This window comes from Salvelinus alpinus, chromosome 2 (assembly GCF_045679555.1).
Source record: "Salvelinus alpinus chromosome 2, SLU_Salpinus.1, whole genome shotgun sequence".
NCBI classification, from domain to species: Eukaryota; Metazoa; Chordata; class Actinopteri; order Salmoniformes; family Salmonidae; genus Salvelinus; species Salvelinus alpinus.
This window is the reverse complement of record NC_092087.1, coordinates 43588370-43605846: the sequence shown is the minus strand read 5'-3', so window position 1 is coordinate 43605846 and position 17477 is coordinate 43588370. Positions and strand designations below refer to the sequence as shown.

At 43.1% G+C, this 17477-nt stretch overlaps 2 protein-coding genes across 3 annotated transcripts; both read right to left on the bottom strand.

The window, feature by feature from the left end:
* Positions 1–2381: 2381 nt before the first annotated feature.
* Positions 2382–9544, bottom strand: sirt4 (sirtuin 4). Of its 2 annotated transcripts, none has more exons than XM_071380369.1 (4): positions 9175–9544; positions 3565–4055; positions 3151–3445; positions 2382–2915 (listed from the first exon to the last, which is right to left on the bottom strand). In XM_071380369.1, the coding sequence occupies exons 1-4, from the start codon at positions 9421–9423 to the stop codon at positions 2763–2765; spliced, it is 1188 nt and encodes a 395-aa protein (XP_071236470.1). In that variant the 5' UTR covers positions 9424–9544; the 3' UTR covers positions 2382–2762. The 2 variants fall into 2 exon arrangements, with proteins under 2 accessions (XP_071236470.1, XP_071236478.1); XM_071380377.1 differs by having other exon boundaries at positions 9170–9466.
* Positions 9545–9785: 241 nt separating this feature from the next.
* sxph (saxiphilin) lies at positions 9786–17307 on the bottom strand. Its single transcript, XM_071380356.1, has 17 exons — positions 17022–17307; positions 16514–16677; positions 16265–16364; positions 15669–15845; positions 14928–15090; positions 14784–14848; positions 14488–14645; positions 14046–14232; positions 13779–13927; positions 13576–13666; positions 13412–13471; positions 13150–13332; positions 11030–11177; positions 10785–10867; positions 10411–10595; positions 10099–10285; positions 9786–9990 (listed from the first exon to the last, which is right to left on the bottom strand). Exons 1-17 carry the CDS (start codon positions 17074–17076, stop codon positions 9947–9949), a joined length of 2199 nt encoding a protein of 732 aa, XP_071236457.1. The 5' UTR covers positions 17077–17307; the 3' UTR covers positions 9786–9946.
* Positions 17308–17477: the final 170 nt, after the last annotated feature.

Genomic DNA, 17477 nt, shown 5'->3' with positions numbered 1-17477 from the left:
AAGGAAATCAGTCAATTGAAATAAATTCATTCGGCCCTAATCTATGGATTTCACATGACTGGGAATACAGATATGCATATGTTGGTCACAGATACCTTTAAAAAAAGTAGGGGCATGGATCAGAAAAGCAGTCAGTATCTGGTGTGAGCACCATTTGCCTGATGCAGCTGTAACAGTATAGCTTCCGTCCCTCTCCTCGCCCCTACCTGGTATCGAACCAGGGACCCTCTGCACACATAGACAACAGCCACTCTCGAAGCATCATTACCCATCGCTCCACAAAAGCCGTAGCCCTTGCAGATCAAGGGGAACAACTACTTCAAAGTCTCAGAGCGAGTGACGTCACCGATTGAAATGCTATTAGCGCGCACCCCGCTAACTAGCTAGCCATTTCACATCAGTTACACAGCATGACATATATATTTTGCATAGAGTTGATCAGGCTGTTGATTGTGGCCTGTGGAATGTTGTCCCACTCTTCAAATGACTGTGGAACACACTGTTGTACATGTCAATCCAGAGCATCCCAAACATGCTCAATGGGTGACATGTCTGGTGAGTATGCAGGCCATGGAAGAAATGGAACATTTTCAGCATCCAGGAATTGTGTACAGATCCTTGCGACTTTGGGCTGTGCATTATCATGCTGAAACATGAGGTGATGGCGGCGGATTAATGGCACAATGGGCCTCATGATCTTGTCACGGTATGTCTGTGCATTCAAATTGCCATCGATAAAATGCAATTGTGTTTGTTGTCCGTAGCTAATACCTGCCCATACCATAACCCCACTGCCACCATGGGGCACTCTGTTCACATTAACATCAGCAAACCGCTCTCCCACACGACGCCATACACGCTGTCTGCCATCTGCCCAGTACAGTTGAAACCGGCATTCATCCATGAAGAGCACACTTCTCCAGCGTGCCAATGGCCATCGAAGGTGAGCATTTGCCCACTGAAGTTGGTTACAACGCCGAACTGCAGTCAGGTCAAGACCCTGGTGAGGATGACGAGCACACAGACGAACATCCTTGAGATGGTTTCGGACAATTTGTGCAGAAATTTTTCAGTTGTGCAAACTCAGTTTCATCAGCTGTCCGGGTGGCTGGTCTTATACGATCCGGATGGTTGGACGTACTGCCAAATTCTCTGAAATGACATTGGGGGTGGCTTATGGTAGCTAAATTAACATTCGAATCCTCTGGCAACAGCTCTGGTGGACATTCCTGCAGTCAGCATGCCAATTTGCACGCTCGCTGAAAACTTAAGAAATCTGTGGCATTGTGTTGTGTGAGAAAACTGCACAGTGTAGAGTGGCATTTTATTGTCCCCAGTACAAGGTGCACCTGTGTAATGATCATGCTGTTTAATCAGCTTCTTAGTATGCCACACCTCTCAGGTGGATGGATTATCTTGGCAAAGGAGAAATGATCACTAACAGAGATGTAAACAAATTTGTGCACAACATTTTAAAGAAATAAACTTTTTGTGCTGTAAGCTATTCACACCGCTGAATCAATACATGTTAGACTCATCTTTGGCAGCGATTAGGCCTACAGCTGTGAGTCTTTCTGGGTACATCTCTAAGAGCTTTGCACACCTGGATTGTACAATATTTGCACATTATAATTTTTTAAATAATTCGTCAAGCTCTGTCAAGTTGGTTGTTGATCATTGCTAGACAGCCATTTTAAAGTCTTGCCATAGATTTTCAAGATGATTTAAGTCAAAACTGTAACTAGGCCACTCAGAACTGTAACTAGAACATTCAAAGTCATCTTGGTAAGCAACCAGTGTATATCTGGCCTTGTATTCTAGGTTATTGTCCTGCTGAAAGGTGAATTTTTCTCCTAATGTCTGGTGGAAATCAGATTTAACCAGGTTTTGCTCTAGGATTTTGCCTGTGTTTAGCTCCATTCAGTGTACCCATAGTGCTTGACTTGGGACGAAACTGTGAAGAGTGTGTGATATGAAGAGTGTGTTGTTGGATTTGTTCCAAACATAACGCTTTGTATTCAGGACATAAAGTACATTTCTTTGCCACAATGTTTGGCAGTTTTACTTTGTGTTATTGTAAACAGGATGCATATTTTGGAATATTTCTATTCTGTACGGGCTTCCTTCTTTTCCACTGTCATTTAGGTTACTATTGTGTAGTAACTACAATGTTGTTGATCCATCCTCAGTTTTCTTCTATCACAGCCATTAAACTCTGTAACTGTTTTAAAGTCACCATTGGCCTCATGGTGAAATTCCTGAGTGGTTTCCTTCCTCTCTGGCAACTGAGTTAGGAAAGACGCCTGTATCTTTGTAGTTAGTGACTGGGTGTATTGATACACCCTCCAAAGTGTAATTAATAACTTCACCATGCTCAAAGGGATATTCAACGTCTGCTTTTTATTTTACCCATCTACCAATAGGTGCCCTTTGCAAGGCATTGGAAAACTTCCCTGGTGGTTGAATCTATGTTTGAAATTCCCAGCTCGACTGAGGGACCTTACAGATAATTGTATCTGTGGGGTACAGAGATTTGAATACTTTCTAAAGGCACTGTACATGTACAAGCCCATAACACATGATTCCTGGTTACTAGTAGTGTCCATCACTTCAGCCCAATGTCCCAAAACTGATTGCATTGCTGCCAGGTTGACCAAGAGGTAGAATAGTAGAGCCCACTGAATAGTTCTCAAAACAATACAACATGGTGTCTGTGGATCAGTGACTGAAGTCCTAGTGAGGCCTTCCGTCTGTCTTTGTGGTCAGTGAGGCTGAATGACAGACAATACCTCCCCACAACGAGCACTGACTCTGAACTCTGCCAGGTGGTCGGCCCTGGTAGACCCAATGTTCAAGATGGCTACTGGGATCTTCTGGTCAGCTGCTGCCAGTAGGAATCTGTATCCAGAATACACCTGGAAAATTAGAAGGGATGTGAAACTTCCACATATTGTAAGGCTGTTGAGTGGTTTCCTTTGTGTTACGATTCACTCTGTCACAGGGACATGTTTTTATAAGTATACCATATCAGTAAGACAAACATAACAGAATAACACCTGCAACAAACAGTTGACTATGTCAACAACATAGCAACACTTTCAATTGAAACATTTATGGTAGGTCGTGAACAATTATATATATCATGCCCACCTGCAAAGAAGATCCAGCGACAAGAACCGCATCGGACTCAGCTAGTCTCTCATGTACAAACTGCACTGTCCTTCGGTTCACTGTGTCCCCAAAGAATGTCACCTCTGGCTTCAATATGCCCCCACAATCCTTACATGAAGGCACTCTGAAGTGGAGGACCTGCTCGTCCTCAATGAAGACATCACCATCGGGAGCCACACCTCCTGCCTGTGCACCCCAGCTAGGGTTCAGTGCTTTGAACCGCTTCTGGAGGTCCTCCCTTGGAGACACGGCACCACAGCCCAGACACAACACCCTGGGAGGGACACACACACACAAAGGTAAAAAGCTGAGTGTTGTTCTGAGCCAATGTCCTTGAAGAAGAAGTCAGTCTGTATTGTGTGTGTGACAGACAGTACATTTCTACCTACCTACCTGTGTGCGCAGCCGTGCAGTTCAGTCAGTCCTTGATGGCCTGCCTTGGAATGAAGCGCGTCCACATTCTGAGTTACCAGCCAGTGTACCTTTCCCTGCTCCTCCCACTGCTGCAGAGCCAGGTGGGCAGAGTTCGGCTGATGAGAGGAGAACTGTGGCCAGCCCATATAGTTCCTAGCCCAATAGCGCTGACGAGACTTGGCGCTGCGTATATACTCTGCATACTGCATTGGTCGCCTGTCTGTGCGGGCGTAGAGACCCACCCCCTCTGAGCGGTAGTCTGGGATGCCAGACTCTGTGGAGAGACCCGCCCCAGTGATGACGAAGAGGCGCGTGGCACGGGATAAGAAGGCCTGTAGCTGCTCCAGGGCGTGGGCATCGATGGTGCTGCTGGTGGGCACAAAGCTCTGGATGCCCTCGGGAACTGATGATGATGCCCGTCTCCCAGGGGCTGCCCAACACAGTGCCAAGGGTCTCCATGGGAACCGCATCTGCATACAGAGTACAGTGTAAGATTGATGCATATAGGTCGTTCCACCTCAAAAAGCACAAGAGTATTTCGACGCCCACAATCTCAGATTGTTCTGAAATAGTTTCTGTAGTTCGTAACAGATACGATTAGCATTCCTGAAAAATTACACTCCAGTGTTGATTTGGCCTTGTGGTTTAAGTTATTGTCCTGCTGAAAGGTGAATTAATCTCCTAATGTCTGGTGGAAATCAGATTTGAGCAGGTTTTGCTCTAGGATTTTGCCTGTGTTTAGCTCCATTCAGTGTACCCATAGTGCTTGACTTGGGACGAAACTGTCCGGAACGCCGTACCAGCACTTCTAATTTTTGGGGAATTGCGTACCAGCTCCTCTATAAAAACAAAGTAGCCTATCGCTAGCCCAGATTCACACACCAAAGCAAAACAGGTTGATCAAAGCTGAACGAAGTCGGGATCTTCATTGAATGGCAATAGAGAGTCCGCATTAATTTCCTGATTCTGGTTTGTTCAAATGTATTTGCTACTAGTCTGTGTTGACAGTAGGCTGTTCGAGATTGCGCAGATTGAAAATGCGCCAGCCTGAATAGCATGATGTGCTGTTCCAAGTTGTCAAATGAGGGTTTGTCAGGTCATGGAAATTAGTTTAATAATTGTTGTTACTGTAATTCATGAAAGCACACTTAAATATGATCAATCAATAACACGACATATCCGCCATTATCGGAATGACCATTCAGTGCATGACTGTGATGCTACGTGTATTCCTGTGCCCGAGGAGATAGACGACGACATTTCAGCAGCAGACTAACTAGATCACCATTTAGAAACATAACTTGTAGCATTTCTCACTAGTTAACTATAGCCAACTAAGCATTCATTTCGTTGTCGCCTTTCCACCAGCACGGTAGAGCCTAAAGAAATCTGCACCGTTGGAAAGCTGGGATTTACCTCTATAAAACAGTAGCCATGTAACGCTAATTGCGACAATGTTAAAAAATATTCTAAGAATAGCCTAATTGACATAACTTGCTGTGCATAGATCTCCCCTGAAACATTAATATTTCAGCCTTATATATTAACATGTCTAGTTAGATACAGTACCAGTCAAAAGTTTGGACACACCTACTCATTCCAGTTTTTTTTTTTTTTGACTATTTTCTACATTGTATAATAATAGTGAATACATCAAGACTATGAAATAACACATATGGAATCATGTAGTAACCAAAAAAGTGTTAAACAAATCAAAATATATTTTATATTTGAGATTCTTCAAAGTAGCCACCCTTTGCCTTGCTAAAAGCTTTGCCCACTTTTGGCATTCTCTCAAACAGCTTCATGAGGTTGTCAGCTGAAATGCATTTCAATTAACAGGTGTGCCTTGTTAAAAGTTAATTTGTGGATTTTTTTTTCATTCGTAATGCGTTTGAGACAATCAGTTGTGTTGTGACAACGTTGGAGTGTATACAGAAGATAGCCCTATTTGGTGAAAGACCAAGTCCATATTATGGCAAGAACAGCTCAAATAAGCAAAAGAAATGACAGTCCATCATTACTTTAAGGCATGAAGGTCAGTCAATACGGAACATTTCAAGAACTTTGAAATGCTATGATGAAACTGGCTCTCATGAGGACCGCCACAGGAAAGGAAGACCTAGAGTTACCTCTGATGCAGATGATACGTTTCTTAGAAATAACTGCACCTCAGCCCAAATAAATGCTTTAGAGTTCAAGTAACAGACACATCTCAACATCAACTGTTCAGCGGAGACTGCATGAATCAGGCCTTCATGGTCGAATTGCTGCAAAGAAACCACTACTAAAGGACACCAATAATAAGAAGAGACTTGCTTGGGCCAAGAAACACGAGCAATGAACATTAGACTGGTGGAAATCTGTCCTTTGGTCTGATGAGTCCAAATGAGATTTTTGGTTCCAACCGCCGTGTCTTTGTGAGACGCAGAGTAGGTGAACGGATGATCTCTGCATGTGTGGTTCTGACCGTGAAGCATGGAGGTGGGGGTGCTTTGCTGGTGACACTGTCTGTGATATATTTAGAATTCAAGGCACACTTAACCAGCATGGCCACCACAGCATTCTGCAGCGATACGCCATCCCATGTGGTTTGCGCTTAGTGGGACAATAATTTATTTTTCAACAGGACAATGACCCAAAAACACACCTCCAGGCTGTATAATGGCTATTTGACCAAGAAGAGTGATGGAGGGCTGCATCAGATGACCTGGCCTCCACAATCACCCGACCTCACCCCAATTGAGATGGTTTGGGATGAGTTGGCCCGCAGAGTAAAGGAAAAGCAGCCAACAAGTGCGAAGCATATGTGGGAATTCCTTCAAGACTGTTGGAAAAGCATTCCTCATGAAGCTGCTTGAGAGAATGCCAAGAGTGTGCAAAGCTGTCATCAAGGCAAATGATGGCTACTTTGAAGAATCTAACATACACTTTTTGGGTTACTACACGATTCCAGGTGTTATTTTATAGTTTTGATGTCTTCACTATTATTCTACAATGTAGAAAATAGTACAAATAATATGCTATGCTTGACAATATGGAGTGGTACTCAGTAATGTATTGGAGTGGATTTGCCCCAAAGATAACACTTTCTATTCAGGACAAAAAGTAAATTGTTTTAACAATTTTTTGTATTAAAGTATTACTTCAGTGCCTTGTTGGGAACAGGATGCATGTTTTCTGTACAAGCTTCCTTTTCACTCTGTCAATTAGGTTAGTATAGTGGAGTAACTAAAATGTTGTTGATCTATCCTCAGTTATCTATCACAGCCATTAAACTCTGTTTTAAAGTCACTATTGGCCTCATGGAGAAATCCCTGAGCGGTTTCCTTCCTCTCCACCAGGATGAACGCCTGTATCTTTGTAGTGTCTTGGTGTATTGATGCACAATCCATCTACATTTACCCATCTACCAATAGTTGCCCTTCTTTGTGAGGCATTGGAAAACCTCCCTGGTCTTTGTGGTTGAATCTGTGTTTAAAATTCACTGCTCGACTGAGGGACCTTACAATTATCTGTATGTGTGGTGTACAGAGATGATGTAGTCATTCAAAAAATCATGTTGAAACCCTATTGCACAGTGTGAGTCCATGCAACTTATGTGACTTGTTAAGCTCATTTTTACTCCTGAACTTATTTAGGTTTGCCATAACAAAGGGGTTGAATACTTGAGTCAAAACATTTCAGCTTTTAATTTATTAATTAGTTTAAAAAAAATTGAAACATAATTCCACTTTGACATTATGGAGTATTGTGTGTAGGCCAGTGACAAACATATACATTTAATCCATTTAAAATTCAGACACTAACAACAAAATGTGGAAAAAGTATAGGGGTGTGAATACTTTCTGAAGGCACTGTATATTCTGAAATACCATTTCACATTAATTTAGACATTGTTTGGAACAATATACAATTTCCAGTGGGCTCTCTGCTACTTGATAAAACTAAAAACGTTATACATAGAAATTAACATGTATAGGTCATTGACCAATCACAGCCCTCCTGTAGGATTGCCCATTCAACAAATCACCAGCAGAGGAAGTTCCCTTTGAAACCATTCCCTGTGTTGGTGGTGCTCATAACATTTATTGTAACTTTAAAAGTAGCAGGGAACCCAGTCTTGAAATGTGATGTATTTTGAGATTAATAGCAATAGCTTTAAAATTGAATAAATGCATGTGTAAAATTGTATTGCAGAATGTAGCGATACTCCATATTTTAAACCACACTAAGGAGTACAATGACACCAAGGTATTGTCTGTATCATGTACGGTTCACGGATCATTGGGTCTTACAGGGGGACATGTATAGGTGGGGGGAGGGGTGAAGGAAGAAGCTTGGTACTATATTTATTGAATATCTGAATCCTATTTATTAAAATGGCCAATTTGGGTCAATTTCGCATAGATCAAATTAAAATGTAAACTAAATAATATTACCTGTTTCTAACCACAGAAACTATTTCAGAACAATCTGAGATCGCGGGTGTCATGGCTTGCTGCAATGACATGGAACGACTCATGTTGCATGCTGTTGTTTTCTTATTCACCTTTCAAAAAAGGAACCTGTTGGGATCAAGTGTTTCACTGCGTAATAAACTCCATAGTTGTCACGATCACTTGTGGGGTTGATTTGGCCCACAATGTAATGCAAAACTGTAGTCACGTGTCTTACTCAGAGTGGGTGCGAAGTGTCACATTCAATCAACACGGCGGCACTTTTGGCATGTCAGACAAAATTATGACGCTAGCTCGCTCAACAGATATGACATTGATTTCAGCGTTTGCCAATAGTCTTAGTCTCGTAGTGAGGAGCCTTTAAAAAGTACCTAGCTTCATAAAAATATTTTTGGAGAATTCTGAAATGTATTGGAATAAAATCTCCAAACTATAAAACTAGCTAGCCAGCTATGGGTAACTGTTAGCTTGCTAGGTACATTAATAGCTTTAGGTTGGTTGTTTATTAGCTCAACTTCAAGATTTCCCTAAAGTTAGATTGCGTATTTGATCATCTCACGCTTGGTACATTAGGATGTGACGATGTAACATTTCATTTAAGGGCTGAGGGTATAGGGTAGAGGACGGTCTACTTTGAGTTTGGATTGCACCCAAAATCTCATCTGTTGATGGGAGAATCTCCATTCCTTCTCAAAACCCATTGGAAGAGGTCAGAAAGGCGGGACCTCTGGCTTTCTCATCCAATGGGTTTGAGGAGGAGGTAAGGAGAGAGAGAGGACGCGAGTAGTAAGTAATTTAGATTTCTCTTATGTAAATTCAAGAAAACATGGACTAGCCCTGATGCCTCCTCGCAAGCTTGTCACATCTTTTATTAAAAATAATATAATTAGGGTCACCAAGCAATAATGACATGTATCTAGCTTTATCTGACAGTAATTGTTCATTTAGTCTTTTACGGTATTCGACTTTTGGTCAAGGCTGATTTGTGTATGTTTACAAGTTCTGGCTCATCATTGAACTCCTGTCATCAGTAACAAGGTTACGTGGAGGAAATACGATAAGAAGCATAGAACCACAAAAAGGCATGCATTATTAGTAATACAATTCAGTGTCATGTAACGTACCTTACAATGGCACGAGGTACACGTTTGATTGAATAAACAGCCGACAATGTAGCAGGCAACCAAACTCTTACGAAAAAGCGACAGGAAATACCAGTGTAACAAAGAACGGCAACAGCCGCTATGCACGCTGGGACTTGTAGTCCGGTGGATTGAACCAACGTACATAGCTCAGTGTGTGGTACACCAGGGGGTTCCCAAACTTTGTTTGCGTCGGGGACCCATTTCGTGTCAGCAAATGCATCAGTTGCCCTCATCAGAATACAACTCCTACTGTAGACTGCATTAAAAATAGCATACAATCAGTTTTACATTGACTTATACAGTGCATGTCCAGACTTTGGCAATACCATACCGTTTTAAAGCTAATTCCTAGCAAATCTACAGATTTTGGAGTTGGAGTTGGATGTGAACTGAGGAATTATTGTATTGTAACTTCTAATTTTTCCACGGATCCCTTGTCCAAAATACATTTTATTTGTTGTTGCTAGTAATATTCCAAAAAATATTTGTTTTAATATTTAGAAATTTTGCTACAGACCCTACTTTTGGAACCCCTGCACACATTACCACAAGTTTGAAAAATGACATATTGCTGGAAAAAAAACAGAAGCTTTCATTGAAATGTATCTGACAATTATATATATTTTTTAACATTCAGTTGGATGTGGACTGAGGAATTACAAGTAGCAAGAAACAATATTACATTTTGGCAAACCATTGGTTAGGGCCTCCACAATAGGTCAATGTGAAACATGTGATTTCTCTTCTCTCTGTTGCTCAAAATATGCTGCACACGTCCTGGTTGCAAAATTCCAAGATGTCTGTCAGAGAGAAAATGAATACATACATTGGCTACTTTATAGTCAATAACATTTCAACAGTACACGGTTTCAGTATAAACATGCACATGATAAAGTATCAATTTCCACCTGAGTGTGTGCAGTTGAAGACACTCTCTGCTAGTCTGTAGAACTCATCTCCAAGTATGGTGCGGTAGTCCAGGTGACTGGTGTGGATGAGGCACTGAGTGGCGTCTTTAAACAGCAGATCACTCTCTCCATACTGCTGAGACTGAAACAGCCTGAATTCTGTGTCTGGGTTGGATGCCAGAGTCTCCTTCAAGGGATGGGAACATTTGGAATGGCTTGTTAGAAGAAAATAAAATTGTATGAAATTAATACAATGTCGCCAGAATAATTAGGTTGGTTTAGATTCCTGTTTGTCTGACTCCTCAGTCTCACCTGTGACTTCATGAGGAAGTCATAGACGCGAGAAGTGAGCACAGGTCTTGTCATGATGATGTTGGGTGGGATGGCTCCTAGGTTACAGTTCTCCCATTCAGATAAAGGTTCCCGCCGGCCATCCCCACACAAAAGCTCAAAGTCCCAGGACAGCCACCCATCCGCCCACCCACTGGGGCTCAGACCTGGAGCACAACACAAACAAACGAAATGTAACATCAAAAGTATCACAAACCAAATGAGGAAAAACAAGAACATTATGGCAGAACCTGTAACTGTTTGCCTGAACATATACCAATATTACTTCATGGTGTGTGTGAGTGTGGTGGCCATATGTAGCCTAACTATGTATAAGAGTTGTATGAGGTTCTCACTGAGGATGTTGCTCTCTAGATTGTGCTGCTCAACAAAGGCCACATCTCCATAGCTCTTCCCACTGGCATCTCCCACCAGGCACCTGCACAAATAACCATGGGGCAATGTCATAACAATCACAACAAATCTTTCACATTGCCAGGTTTCTGTAAAGCACTGTGACAAGTTGATGTAAGATTGAATGACTGCATTTTCTATCCATGAACAATGAATACAAACATGCAACAAGAGAGCCACCACTCACCTCAAAGCCCCCATGTTGCCGTAGTAACGCTCATTGTGGTTGTCTGCACAGCGTTTGGTGGCAGCCTCCCCAGTGCCCCCCATACACACTTTACAGAGGTTTCCCTGAGAACCAGGGAGACAGCCCTTCCAGAACACCTCGTTATACACTAGGAGAGATGAGCAGAATACACATCCTCACCAAATATCAGGCTATTGTGCTGTAAGAATTTTGGGTCATTTCATGTTGTAGTCTACACGAGGCTAAAATTGTGTATTGCGGTATACCAGAGCTAGTTAACTACATACTAGTACACAAACACACAATATAAACGCAACAATTTCAACAATTTAGTTACAGTTCATATAAATTCATTAGGCCCTACACTATGGATTTCACATGATTGAGCAGGGAACCAGCCATGGGTGGGCCTAGGAGGACATAGGCCCACCCACTTGGGAGTCAGGCCCAGATTTGGTACGCTTCTCCAGATCGGTGCCTTGACCCAATCCTGTCTCGGAGCTCTACGGACAATTCCTTTGACCTCATGGCTTGGTTTTTGCTCTGACATGCACTGTCAATTGTGGAACCTTATATACACTACTGGTCAAACGTTTTAGAACATCAACTCATTCAAGGGTTTTTCTTTAATTGTACTATTTTCTACATTGTAGAATAATAGTGAATCCATCAAAACGATGAAATAACACATATGGAATCATGTAGTAAACAAACAAAGTAAAACAAATCAAAATATACTTTATATTTGAGATTATTCAAATAGCCACCCTTTGCCTTGATGACAGCTTTAAACACTCTTGGCATTCTCTCAACCAGCTTCACCAACAGTCTTGATGGATTTGCCACATATGCTGAGCACTTGCTGGCCGCTTTTCCTTCACTCTGCAGTCCGACTCAATTTGGTTGAGGTCGGGGGATTGTGGAGGCCAGGTCATCTAATGCAGCACTCCAACACTCTCCTTCTCTCTAGCACTTACACAGCCTGGAGGTGTGTTGGGTCATTGTCCTGTTGAAAAACAAATGATTGTCCCACTACGCCCAAACCAGATAGGATGGTGTATTGCTGCAGAATGCTGTGGTAGCCATGCTGGTTAAGTGTGCCTTAAATTGTAAATAAATCATAGACAGTGTCACCAGCAAAGCACCCCCACAACATAACACCTCCTCCTCCATGCTTTATGGTGGAAATACACATGTAGAGATCCGTTCACCTACTCTGCATTGGAACCAAAAATCCCAAATTTGGACTCATCAGGCCAAAGGACAGATTTTCACCGGTCATATTTCTTGGCCCAAGCAAGGCTATTCTTATTTGTGTCCATTAGTAATGGTTTCTTTGCAGCAATTTGACTATGAAGGGCTGATTCACACAGTCTCCACTGAACAGTTGAGAAGTGTCTGTTATTTGAACTCTGTGAAACATTTATTTGGGCTGCAATCTGAAGTGCAGTTATTCTAATGAACTTATCCTCTGCAGCAGAGGTAACTCTGGGTCTTCCTTTCCTGTGGCGGTCCTCATGAGAGCCAGTTTCATCATAGCTCTTGATGGTTTTTTTCCGACTGCACTTGAAGTAACATTCAAAGCTCTTGAAATTGTTCGTATTGACTGACCTTCGTGTCTTAGAGGAATGATGGACTGTCGTTTCTCTTTGCTTATTTGAGCAATTCTTGCCATAATATGGACTTGGTCTTTTACCAAATAGGACCATCTTTTGTATACTACCCCTACCTTGTAACAACACAACTGATTGTCTCAAACGCATGAAGGAAATAAATTCCACAAATTCACTTTTAGCAAGGCACACCTGTTAATTGAAATGCATTCCAGGTGACTACCTCACGAAGCTGGTTGAGAGAATGCCAAGAGTGTGCAAAGCTATCATCAAGGCAAAGGGTGGCTACTTTTTTGGTTACTACATGATTCCTACATTACTACATGATTCCATGTGTGTTATTTAATAGTTTTGATGTTTTCACTATTATTATACAATGTAGAAAATAGTCAAGATAAAGAAAAACCCTTGAATGAGTAGGTGTGTCCAAACTTTTGACTGGTACTATATATATATATATATAAACACACAGGAAAGGGAGATGCAACTGCCAGGCAGGAACGGTACCTTGGTTTGGTTCACAGGGAGAGGTGTTGTTGTGTTCCAGGCTGAGGGTGTGTCTAAAGGGCAGAAGCCAGCCTGCAGGGCTGTACATGTGGCCGTGGCAGGAGCGCCTGCCCCCAAAGTTCCCAAAGAACACACCCCTGGTGGAGCGCTTCACGACCGCCACACCAACGACGGATGGCAACACTGTGGGGACACAAGGAGCGGCTTAGAATAAAATCATGTACATTTACAGACGAATGGACTTCCCTTCTGTTCAGCTCACCATCCGTCTCTAAATGGCCTGCTTTTTCAGCTCCTCCCTCAGCCGGTACGCACGTCTTCCCTGAGAGACGCGGAGAGAGAAAGAGTCGACGACAGAAACTGACTGCAGTGAGCGTCCATGATAAATAACTAGTTCTGTAACCATTACATTATTATCAGCCATACCATAATACTCTGTTACCACGGGGACAAGGCCACATTTCCCAGCGATGAATGCGTGCGTGGCGTCCAGTGAGACAGCATCCACCTCATCTCTCTGTGACAACACAGTAAGTGGAGATCGAGATGTAGGGCTGCATAGAATGACAGTAGGTTATGGATAGGGTTATGAATGTAAACACCCTGTAGTTTTATCTTAGTCTGCTTACCTTAATCTTCTCGACACAATCGCTCATGGAGATGGCTCTAACACACACCAATGGGTCTGACTTAATGCTGAGAGCCCACTGCTCACATTTCTTCTGTTCTGCATTGCTAATGCAGCACCAACGCACAACACTGTCCTCCAATGAGCTTCCTATAGGTACACAACAGAATAAAAAATATTTAGTTATGATGCATAATGTAGCAGCAAATTAGTTTTCCCAATGAGCAGCCTACATACACCCCCACTGCCCATGTGGGTAGGTAGGCACCTTCATGTCCAAGGCCTTTGAGGAGAGCCACATAGTCCAGCCCCAGCACCTGACTGATGTCCTTGTTATCCTCTAGAATGGACAGCTTCTCTGTGACATCCTTGAAGAGCAGATCAGCGGCGCCGAACGGAGCAGAGTCAAAGAGCTGGAAACGCTGCCTCTCTCTACCCCGCCGGCCAAACGCCATCTGATAGGAAATCCATCGGACATTCTCTCAGCAACAAAAATACATACAAGGGACATACTATGATGACACATGCACGTGGATGGATACAAATGTGATATACACTGATGTTAAATACAGTGGACACGCTTTCCCTTGCAAACGCAACCCTGTTTCACAAGTGGTCATACTGAGTAGAGGGCTGGAAGCCCTGAGCTGTCCCGACAAGTCCCACATCTGCTGCTTCTAGAAGTGGTTGAAGACAGAATGGTGTACTACCTGTGCTGCCGCCAGGAACTTGCGTGCGATCTTACGAACATTGAGTCGAGTGACCATGCCCTGTCCTGGTCCCCTTCCCAAGTTGCAGGTCCCATAGTGGCTTAGTGGCGCACGGGTACCATCAGTACACAGCAGCTGGTAATCCTTCCTCTCACTCTCTGGAAGAGAAAAACAACAGGGATAGAGATAGAGCGGAGGGGGATGTTTCAACAGCTATTTGACTAGTCTTGAGAAAGAACTCTGAAGTACTTGAATGGTAGTTGTGTATTGTTCCAGAATATATATTTTTTGTGTACCTTCAATACCCTCCAGGGCTGTATGGTCCACAAAAGCAACATCCCCTGCCCCAGTCTTGAGACACCTGATAGACAAAGAGAATAATTTTAAAATGACCATATCATAATCATTGTGTCTGTCCTGATATGACCCTCCCATGTGACCTGAGCGCCCCCTGGCTGTTGTAGAATGGTTCGCCATGTGCCGTTTCACAGTGGAAGTTGCGCTGGGCGATGTAGGACTTCTGACCCTGACACAGGGCACACAGGACGGGTGCTATGGCAGCCGCCCCAGGAACACAACTAGCATTGAAGAAGGCACTGACCGCTGCCAAAGAGAAGAGTGGGGTTAGAGACCATTCCTTTGTAGCGGAGGGGATTTGGAATCATGCTCTCGTGATAAGTTAGGCCTGCCTAAGACTTGGAAGCCCTATTGTCGGCCTCTGACTTTGAGCATGTCCTTTTAAGATGTTGGAATAGCGAGCAGGAGTCCCGGGTTCTAATGCCACCAGAAACACCAGCGTTTCCTAAACTCTGTCCTGGGGACCCCAAGGGGTGCACGTTTTGGTTTTTGCCCTAACACTACACAGCTGATTTAAATAATCAACTAGTCATCAAAAGAAAACGTGTGCCCCTTGGGGTCCCCAGGACTGAGTTTTGGAAACGCAGTTTAAAATGTAACAATCTCTCGTGGACAGATTCTCATGGACAGATGAAACGGCGAGAACCTGTCAAGGCTCACTTTGTTTTCTTCCGAAGTGAGCAATTGTTAACGGCATTCCCCCCAGAAGTAAAACAGAAAATGACAAACTTTTGTGAGATAATTTTACTTCTGGGTAACCGAGATTACACTTAACAAAATTATGATTCAACAATATGGAGGGATATGTCGGTCTATGTTCTTACCCAGACTGAGTGGTTGCTCCTCTGCCCAGGTCAGGTAGTTGCGGGACAGCAGGAAGCCCAGGGGTAGACTCCAGCCTGCCGTCCAGCGGGCCCCAGTATGACAGCTTCTCTGGCCCTGCAGGGAGCGCACGTCCAGGGTGCTGTTCCTCACCACCGCCACCGACAGAATACAGCCTCCTGGGCAAACAGGTGACAGACATACAATAAACTGACACAGGCACACAAAATGTCATAAACAAAAAAAGAAACTGGGTGGTTCGAGCCCTGAATGCTGATTGGCTGAAAGCTGTGCTATATCGAACCGTATATCACAGGTATGACAAAACATGTATTTTTACTGCTCTAATTACATTGGTAACCAGTTTATAATAGCAATAAGGCACCTCAGGAGTTTGTGGTGTATGGCTAATATACCACAGCTAAGGGCTGTATATCCAGGTACTCCGCGTTGCATCGTGCTTAAGAACAGCCCTTAGCCATGGTATATTGGCCATATACCACACCTCCTCGTATCTTATTGCTTAAATGTTTCCCGTACACAGATTGTGCCTAGTTCTGGACTAAAAGGATCCAAATCTTAAGTGTCGTTAACCAACCGTCCCTGTAGATCTCCTTGGCAATGGCAGTGAGGCCAAACTGCTTCACTGCAGTGTAGACTTCCCCTGCATCCAATGTTACCATGTCAGCACGGTTAGCCTGGAGGAAAGGCATCAGATACAGTTGGCTATGAAGGAGCATCTGTATGGTAAACCTGCCCTGTCTGAAATCAGTATCAGCATTAACAAGAGTGGTTAGGGCAAATAGTGAGTCTTTCTGGTATCTGGAGAGAGCAGGTATTTCCTGACCCTGATCTTGTTGATGCAGTCGGTGGTGCTGTAGGCGAGGACACAGGAGAGCCTTGCGAATGCTGCCACAGCAGCAGGAGGCAACACTGCCACCAGGGCCTTGGCCAGCTCAGCACACTTCTTCTGCTCCGGCTCAGACACCGTGCACCAGCGCATCTTCTTACCTAAAACAAAAGGGAATTAAAACTGGGTTTAAGGATAGTAATATTAGGACCTAAGAAATAGCGTCAATATTAACCTGCATGCATAACTCACTATTTCCTTTCCAACTGGAAATAAATAAACAACTGCTGTAGAGGGAGAATACAGTATTGTAACAATGTATAAGATTAATTAAAATGTATAGGACCACAACATTTTCAGAACAATCCCTGAAATGAGGTGAAACCACAAAAACACGAATATTTTTGAAAAAGGCAACATTATCCAGCAAGGCTAACCAAACGATTAACAATTGGGATTTTGAGTACCACCACCCAAAACTATACTAGATTGGATGAACACTTACCCCAACTATAGTGAAGGCAGATGGAAATGATTAGAATGGCATGCATTGCCCTCATTTTGGTCTCTGAAAAGGACTGAAGAGCTGAACAAACCAAACGCAGTTTACTTCACGCAGCGAGGTTGGCAGACCCTTTCCAATTCGTCCTGAAATCCGTCTTCATAATTCAACATTATTTCTTATTACTACAGGCGACCTAAAGAAATCAAACTATTGTGCAAGCGTAGAACTTTCGAAATAGCCAAAAATAGAGGATTCTGCGCCACTACTCAGCGCGCATCTGGAAAATATTTCAATGTAACGTCACGCGGACCCTCATCCAAGCACTTTTACGCGTTTGAGATCTGTAGAACTTCTGCCAGTATCTCACACCTCCAGTTTGTTTGGCTTATCGTGGTGAATACATTGAATGCATGATTATGTAATAATAAAATTCGAGTGTTACATTTATTTTGGTAA

Coding starts and splice junctions, on each gene's coding strand:
- sxph (XM_071380356.1), bottom strand. CDS start 17,076: ATGAGGGCAATGCATGCCATTCTAATCATTTCCATCTGCCTTCACTAT. Junction 16,678..17,021: donor CTGCCTTCACTATAGTTGGG/GTAAGTGTTCAT, acceptor CTTTTGTTTTAG/GTAAGAAGATGCGCTGGTGC. Junction 13,472..13,575: donor CGTGGTAACAGAGTATTATG/GTATGGCTGATA, acceptor CGCGTCTCTCAG/GGAAGACGTGCGTACCGGCT.
- sirt4 (XM_071380369.1), bottom strand. CDS start 9,423: ATGAGGGCAACTGATGCATTTGCTGACACGAAATGGGTCCCCGACGCA. Junction 4,056..9,174: donor AACGTGTACCTCGTGCCATT/GTAAGGTACGTT, acceptor CTCTGTATGCAG/ATGCGGTTCCCATGGAGACC. Junction 3,446..3,564: donor CTGCACGGCTGCGCACACAG/GTAGGTAGGTAG, acceptor TGTCCCTCCCAG/GGTGTTGTGTCTGGGCTGTG.